Source organism: Mandrillus leucophaeus, unplaced genomic scaffold (assembly GCF_000951045.1).
Source record: "Mandrillus leucophaeus isolate KB7577 unplaced genomic scaffold, Mleu.le_1.0 Scaffold245, whole genome shotgun sequence".
Classification (NCBI taxonomy): Eukaryota; Metazoa; Chordata; class Mammalia; order Primates; family Cercopithecidae; genus Mandrillus; species Mandrillus leucophaeus.
In genome coordinates, this window is record NW_012102532.1 from 507,943 (window position 1) to 516,723 (window position 8,781).

Genomic DNA, 8,781 nt, shown 5'->3' on the forward strand with positions numbered 1-8,781 from the left:
CTCGGCGCTGCGGGCCTCACCAGCTGGAAACCGATCTTCCAGTCCTTCCAGTCCACTTGAGGGTTGTTGTCCCGCACGCTGGAGGCGGCGCTACGGGCTTGACGGGCCCCGTGAAGCGGGGGCGGGACCCTCAGGCGCTGCAAGGGGTGCAGCAGAGTGCCCCGCAGGTCGCGACGGCCGCGGGAGCCGGCCACGAGGGTGGCGGAGGAGTCGTATTTGTACAGGTCAAAGAGCGTCTGCTGTGTGATGCGGTCCAGCTCCTCCAGCTCCTCTTTAATTTCCGGATACCTGAAAGGGCGAGGGGAAAAGGGTCAGGCCAGGGGCCCTGGCGCGAGTGTCTGGCCCCTCCGCGGGTCAGGATCCTCATCTGTGCCCCAGGAGGCGGGTCCATCCCGGAGAAGCCTGGGCGGGGCTGGGGTCGTCGTGGCGCCTCCCGGCCGTCCGGTGGTGAAGGGTAAACAGGTGTGTCCGCCGGGAGCCCGGCCGGGACGGCAGTTACTGCGGACTGTTTATTGAAGGAGAGAGGCAGGAGGCGCCTGTCGTCTGCGGGGCGCTCTCCTCCCCCTCGCCCGGACCTAGAAGGGAACCCGGAACTTGTCTGCCCTTTCCCAAGGAGGAGAAGAGTGGGGGCCTCGGCCTTGGCGTGACCGCGGTGCCCAGGTCATCCGGCCCTGATCCTCTCAGGGGAGTGGCCTTTCGGCGTGCCGCTTGGCACCTAAATCAAGAGTTCACAACTGCACTTTTAGAATCTCCAACTGTAAAAATACAGGATGCCGCACCCACCCCGCCTCCCTCCTCCAAAGACTGTTCTAATGTGTTTCGGGTGCGGCCCAAACACCATAAATTAAACACAGCTCACTGTAAGTCCCTACATTCCTCCTTAATACAGTTCCTGTTACCATCTCCATCATGAAAGTCCAGAGTAGCAGGGCCTTAGGGATGTAATCTACCAAAACACAACAAATATAGAACTAATAAACTGAACAAGGTTGCAGGGTGCAAAATAAATACACAACAAAAATTAATCGCATTTAGGCTGGGTGCGGTGGCTCACGCCTGTAATCCCAGCACTTTGGGAGGCCGAGGTGGGCAGATCACGAGGTCAGAAGATCAAGACCACCCTGGCTAACACGGTGAAACCCCGTCTCTACTAAAAAAAAAAACACAAAAAATTAGTCGGGCGTGGTGACGGGCGCCTGTAGTCCCAGCTACTCGGGAGACTGAGGCAGAAGAATGGCGTGAACCCCAGAGGCGGAGCTTGCAGTGAGCCGAGATCGCACCCCTGCACTCCAGCCTGGGTGACAGAGGGAGACTCCATCTCAAAAAAAAAAAAAAAAAAATTGCATTTCCGTCTCAAAAAAAATAATTAATTGCATTTCTACATGCTGGCAACAAAAAAAACTGGAAAACCAGAAATACAACAGCAATATTAAATAACAGAAACAACATCAAATACATAGAAATAAATGTAACAAAAGATGTGCAAGACTGAAAAATATGTTGAAATCCCAGCTGAAATACATCCAAGTTCAGAATAAGTGGAGAGATATATATGTGTATATATATGGATTCAACACAATCCCTATCAAAACTCCAGCTTTTTTTTTTTGGACAGGATCTCATTCTGTCACCCAAGCTGGAGTGCAGTGACACAATCACGGCTCACTGCAGCCTCCTCCTGGGCTCAAGCAATCCTCCCACCTCAGCCTCCCTAGTAGCTGGGACTACAAGTGTGCCACCACACCAAGCTCATTTTTGTATTTTTTTGTAGCGAGGGGGTTTCACCACGTTGCCCAGGCTGGACTCCCAACTCCTGAGCCCAAGCAATCACCAGCCTCAACCTCCTAAAGTGCTGGGACTGCAGGCGTGAGTCACTGCACCCGGCCCCAGCAGATATTTTTAAAGAAACTGACAGACTGGTTCTAAGACTTATCTGAAAACGCAAACAATCTAGAATAGCCAGAAAATTTTAGAAAAGAAGAGCCCAGCTGGAAAATGTATTCCTCCCGACCTTAGTATTTACTATAAAGCCACAGTAATCAAAACAATGTGGTTCTTCGTAAGGGGAGACAATAGATCAATGGAACAGAATAGAGTCCTGAAATAAACTCACGCATAGATGGTCAACTGATTTTTGACCAAAACACCAATTCAATTCAGTGGAGAAAATAAAATTTGTGAGCAGATTCTGCTAGAACAACTGAATACTGTACTGGAAAAAAAAAAAAATGACCCTCAATTTCTACCTTATACTATACAGGCAAAAGTTAGTTCAAGATGGATCATAACCTAAACATGAAATTCAGAACCATAAACACTCTAGAAGATGGAAGATATCTTCCTGACCTTGGGGTAGGCAAAATTCTCTTGTAAGAAAAATATCTAACAAATAATCCCTACAACGACCCTATGTAGTAGGCACTTTATGAACAGACCTACCGTTTTTTTTTTTTTTTTAACGAGACAGAGTCTCGCTCGGTCACCCAGGCTGGATGGAGTGCAGTGGCACAATCACGGCTCACAAGCTCTGCCTCCCGGGTTCACACCATTCTCCTGCCTCAGCCTCCCATGTAGCTGGGACTATAGGCCCCTGCCACCATGCCCGGTTAATTTTTTGTATTTTTTTAAGTAGAGATGGGGTTTCACCGTGTTAGCCAGAATGATTTCGATCTCCTGACCTTGTGATCCGCCTACCTCAGCCTCCCAAAGTGCTGGGATTACAGGCGTGTGAGCCACCGCGCCCAGCCGAACAGACCTACATTTTTTAAAGATTCTGACCCTGTACACAGCTAGTGAGAATATAAAATGATACAATCACTTTGGAAAACAATCTGGAAGTTCTTCAAAAAGTTAGATAGAGAGTTACCATATAACCCATCCATTCCACTCCTAAGAGAATGAAAGCATATGCCCCCCGACCACACACACACAAATGTGCACAAATGTTCATACCAGTATTATTCCTAATAGCCAAAAAGTAGAAATAAGCCAAATGTCCATCAATTTATGAAAGTATAAATAAAATGTGGTACATCCATACACTGGAATAATATTTGGCAAATAAAAAGGAATTAAGTGCTGATTTATGCTACAACATGGATGATGCTTGAAAACATTATACTAAATGAAAGAAGCCACTCACAGAAGACGACATATAGCATGATTCTAATTATAGGAAATGTCCAGAATAAGCAAATCTATAGACAGAAAGTAGACTAGTGGTTGCACAGGGCTAGGGGTTAGGTAGATGGGAGGGAAAGATGAATGCCTGTTAAAGGGTACGGGGTTTCTTTTGGGGGTGATGAAAATGTTCTAAAATTGATTGTACTAATAATTGCACGATTCTGTGAAATATATTAAAAACGATTGAATTTTAAGTGGGTAAATTGTATGGTGTGTGAATTACATCTCAATAAAGCTGTTTTTTAAAGGAAAAATACCTAATGAAAAGATCATCTTGATATATAAAGAATTCTTGTAGGTCGGGCACGGTGGCTGAAGCCTGTAATCCCAGCACTTTGGGAGGCCGAGAGGGGCGGATCACGAGGTCAGGAGATTGAGACCATCCTGGCTAACACGGTGAAACCCCGTCTCTACTAAAAAAATACAAAAAACTAGCCGGGCGAGGTGGCGGGCGCCTGTAGTCCCAGCTACTCAGGAGGCTGAGGCAGGAGAATGGCGTAAACCCGGGAGGCGGAGCTTGCAGTGAGCTGAGATCCGGCCACTGCACTCCAGCCTGGGCGACAGAGTGAGACTCCGTCTCAAAAAAAAAAAAAAAAAGAATTCTTGTAAATTAACAATTAAAAAAAAAATTTTAATGACCAAAAAGCATATACAAATGGTCACTAAACACCTGAAAAGCTACTCAACATAATTAGTCCTCAGGGAAATGCTAATTAAATCCATGATAAGGTACCATTAGAAAGGCTAAAATTAAAAAGACTGACATAAGTGTTGGTGAGGATGTAGAGAGCAATTGGGATTCTTCTAAGCTGCTGATAGGAGCATAAAATGGTACCACTGCTTTGGAGGACCAGTTAGTAGTTGCTTATAATTTTAAACATGCATATCTACCTTATGACCCAGTAATTTCATTTCTGAATATTTTACCAGATCCACCCCTAGCTACTACACAAGAGCAAGAAAAACATGAAGATTTGTACCTGAGGCTGGGTGCAGTGGCTCACACCTGTAATCCCAGCCCTTTGGGAGGCCAAGGCGGGTGGATCACCTGAGGTCAAGAGTTCGAGACCAGACTGATCAACATGGAGAAACCCCATCTCTACTAAAAATGCAAAATTAGCCGGGCGTGGTGGCACATGCCTGTAATCCCAGCTACTCGGGAGGCTGAGGCAGGAGAATCGCTTGAACTCAGGAGGCAGAGGTTGCAGTGAGCCAAGATCTTGCCATTGCACTCCAGCCTGGGCAACCAGAGTGAAACTCCATCTCAAAAATAAATAAATAAATAAGATTTGTACATAAATGTTCATAGCCATTTTATTTATAATAGCCAAAAAGCCTAAAGCAACTCAAAAGTGTGTTGAAGGTGTGTGTTTGGCATTCTAGGAAACTTGCTCATTACTGCTAATTAAAAGAATGGCAATCGGCGGGGCATGATGGCTCACACCTGTAATTCCAGAACTTTGGAAGGCCAAGTGGGTGGATCACTCAAGCTCAGGAGTTTGAGACCAGCCTGGGCAACACGATGAAACCTTGTATCTACAAAAAATACAAAAATTCACCAGATGTGGTGGTGCACACCTGTAGTCCCAGCTGCTCAGAAGAGTGAGGCAAAAGAGTTGCCTGAGTCTGGGAGTTTGAGGCTACAGTGAGCCGTGATCGTGTGGCTGCACTCCAGCCTGGGCAACAGAGCAAGACCCTGTATTGAAAAAAAAAAAAAAGAATGGCAATCCTAGCTAGCATTTATTGAGCACTTACTATGAGCCAGGCACTGTGGTATTAGAATGTACATTATTTAATTGTTAAAAGAAGAACGTTAGACAAAATTAAATTTAACAGAGTTTACTTGAGCAAAGAACGATGTTCGAATCAGGCAGCCCCTCAACCGGAATAGGCTCATCAAAACCACTCAGCAATAAAAAGGAACTGATACATGCAAAAAAACAAGGAAGAATTCCAGAAACATTAAGCCAAATAAGTCAGACACACATACAAGAAAATACATACTGTATGATCCCATTTATATGAATTCTATGAACAGACAAAACTAGTTGATGGTGATAGCATTCAGAAAATGATAGTGGGAGAGGAAGAGGAATTGATGGAAAGGAGGCACTAGGTAATGGGAGTGTTCAGCATCTTGACTGTCAAACCTGAGTGGGCACTCAAGATTTGTTCATTTTGGCTGGGCACGGTGGCTCACGCCTGTAATCCCAGCACTTTGGGAGGCCGAGGCGGGCAGATCACAAGGTCAAGAGTTCAAGATCAGCCTGACCAACATAGTGAAACCTCGTCTCTACTAAAAAATACAAAAATTAGCTGGGCGTAGCGGCACACACCTGTAATCCCAGCTACTTGGGAAGCTGGGGCAGGAGAATTGCTTGAACCTGGGAGGCGGAGGGTGCAGTGAGCCGAGATCATACCACTGCATCCCAGCCTGGGCGACAGGGCGAGACTTTGTCTCAAAAAAAAAAAAAAAAAAAGATTTGTTCATTTTATTGTATGTAAATTATGCCTCACTTAAAGAAAAAAATAGCAGTGCAGGGTCTTACTTGCCAGATTCAGATTTAATGGGTCTGGGACGGAGCCAGAACCAGGTTGTTTAAAAGAGCCCCCACGTGGTCCTAACGTGCAGCTACATTAACCACCGTCTAGTCCAGATCTTCACTTCCTCTTCCAGTCAGCTCTATTTCCATCTCTACCAGAAAAGTATAGTTGGCTGGGCCTTAGGCATCAGCTCTGGCAGCCCCTAAACTTCTCACAGGAGAAAATGTAGCTCTGGTAAGGTGTGTGTTTGGCATTCTAAGAGACTTGCTTGTTATTAGTACTTAAAAGAATGACAACATAGCTAGCGTTTATTGAGCACTTACTATGAACCAGGCACTGGCATTAGAATGTACATTATTTGATTGTTAAAAGAAAAACTTTAGGCCGGGCGCGGTGGCTCAAGCCTGTAATCCCAGCACTTTGGGAGGCCAAGACAGGCGGATCACGAGGTCAGGAGATCGAGACCGTCCTGGCTAACCCGGTGAAACCCCATCTCTACTAAAAAATACAAAAAAAAAACTAGCCAGACGAGGTGGCGGGCGCCTGTAGTCCCAGCTACTTGGGAGGCTGAGGCAGGAGAATGGCGTAAACCCGGGAGGCGGAGCTTGCAGTGAACTGAGATCCGGCCACTGCACTCCAGCCTGGGCGACAGAGTGAGACTCCGTCTCAAAAAAAAAAAAAAAAAAAAAAACTTTAAACAAATTAAATTTAACTTGAGTTTCACTGAGCAAAGAATGAACTTGGAATCGAGTGCCCCCCCCCGCCCCCAACCAGAATAGGTTCAGAGTGACTCTGGGGTCTGCTGCATGATTAGATAATATTCGTGGACAGGAAGAGGAAAGTGACCCACAGAAAACGGAAATGAGGTACAGAAACACCCGGATTGGTTACACCTCTGGCATTTGCTTTATTTGGACAAAGTTTGAACAGTGGGCTGCCTTTCATTGGCCAAAACCCTGCGATTGCTATAAAGGTAGGTTATAGTGTGTTTACATATCTAGTTAGGTCCATTTCACTATGCACGAAGAAACCTGTAGGCCAAACTCAAAAACTGTAAAGAGGCAACTTTAGGCTAAAACTCATTTAACATGATTCCGTCTTTAGTGTAACGCAGTATACCGTTGGCCACTGTTAGCTAACACAGTTGTCATTCCCTTTTCCAGGTGAAAACCCTGAGGCATGATGACTTATTGCAGAAGGCACAGCTAGCAAATGGGTCAGACGGCACTCCAGCCACCACACTGCCCTCTGGTCCCTCCCTGCTACCTCTGGCTATTTTAGGAGGGCCACATGGTGCCCCAGAAAGAGCACCTGGGCCAGAATCTCTGCGACGTAGGGCCTGGTGTTCGGGCCACACACTTTCTGTCTATGTAACGCTGAGTAAGTGACCTAGTCTTTCTGAATCTCAGTCTGAGTTCCTTATCTGTAAAATGGGCATAACACTAGATCTGCCTATCACATGAAGCTCTTGGAGGGTTAAGTGAGAAGATACTCAGTGACACAAAGTGAAGAGACCATCGACTGTCAGGAAGACACAGAGGAGCCTGGAGCCCAGGAAAGCCCTACTGGAGCACTCGGCACATTCCCAGATTACCAGGCAGAGCTGGGCACGGGAAATGCACCAACTTCTTCTCTGCGGTGCTGTCTCCCACCTCCAGGGACCACCTAGAAGCCTTGACTTCCCCTTCTTTGGCCCCTTCCCTAGCCCCATTCTCCACCTCTCAGCATCTCCAGCCTTGTCTCCCAGGGGGCTGTGAACACACAATCCCAGTGGAGTCCTCCCCACACTTGGTCCCTACAAGTCCGGCCTCTACCACAGTGTGTTCACAGACAGGTGCCCCAAACCCGTGAGTCCCCCTGAGGACAGAGCCAGGTAACAGAGATCGCCCCACTAGAGCCTGTTCTGAGCTCTCAGATCATATGTGGAGTTCAGTCCTGGCTGTGACTTTTTTCTTTTGAGACAGAGTATCACTCCATTGCCCAGGCTGAAGTGCAGTGGTGTGATCTCAACTCACTGCAGCCTCTGCATCCTAGGTTCAAGTGATTCTCCTTCATCAGCCTCCCAAATAGCTGGGATTACAGGCACACACCACCACACCTGACTAATTTTCGTATTTTTCAGTAGAGACAGGGGTTTCATCATGTTGGACAGGCTGGTCTCAAACGCCTGACCTCAGGTGATCCGCCCGCCTCAGCCTCCCAAAGTGCTGGGATTACAGGCATGAGCCACCATGCCCAGCCCTGGCTATGACATTTGAAGAGCAGTAGGTGCTCACAAACCAATGATTACCCAGAGGATGGACAGCCAGGGCAGTGAGATGTCTATAAACCATTTCATTCAAGGAAAGAAGAAAGGACTAAATTCTAATCAGCTTTCCAGGCTTATATCCTGACCTCACCACATATTTGCTGGCTAACCTTGGACAAGTTACTTATGTTTTCTGTGCCTTTGTTTCATCATCTGTAAAATGGGAATAATAGTAGAACCTGCCTCGTAGGGTTGTTATGAAGATTAAATTACTTAATATATGAAAAAGTACTAAAAAAGTACCTTGCAGAGTAGGTACTGTATAACTGCTGATGTTGTTTTCATTATCATTACTGTTGGTATTACTGTTATTGGAGAAGAAAAAGCTAAGGAGACACAAGACACAAGAGCACTGCCTGCCATGTAACTACCATGTGACCTTGTGTCTTAACAACAGTGGAGCTAAAGACCCAGATTCCGATTCTGACTCCTCCACTTACCAGCTGGGTGACCTCTGCAAAGCCTGTTAGGCTCTCGGAGCCTCCATCTTCTTTTCTAACTATGGGACTGACACTTGCCTAAACAAGCGTGTTATGAGGATCAAAATATGACAGTGGGCTTTGCAAACTGCAGTGCAATTACTGCTATTATAGTTGCACCTGAACTGATAGCCAGAGGAAGGAGGGGACGCCTTTAGGGTTGCTTCAAGGACACAGAAGCAGGATGAGAGGGCAGAAGTTATCACAAGCCAAACTGCAGCTTTGCCTAAGGAAGAACTCTCTTAATTTATTTTATTTTATTTATTT

The 8,781-nt window shown here is 46.3% G+C and overlaps 1 protein-coding gene across 2 annotated transcripts in view; it reads right to left on the reverse strand.

Moving 5' to 3' along the window:
• Nucleotides 1-8,781, reverse strand: part of SCNN1A (sodium channel, non voltage gated 1 alpha subunit) — a 34,347-nt gene that overhangs the window by 17,708 nt on the left and 7,858 nt on the right. For both annotated transcript variants that reach the window (XM_011982941.1, XM_011982942.1), the window contains one exon: nt 21-288. In XM_011982941.1, the coding sequence (XP_011838331.1) occupies nt 21-288 (268 nt within the window). The remainder of the gene's footprint in view (nt 1-20; nt 289-8,781) is intronic.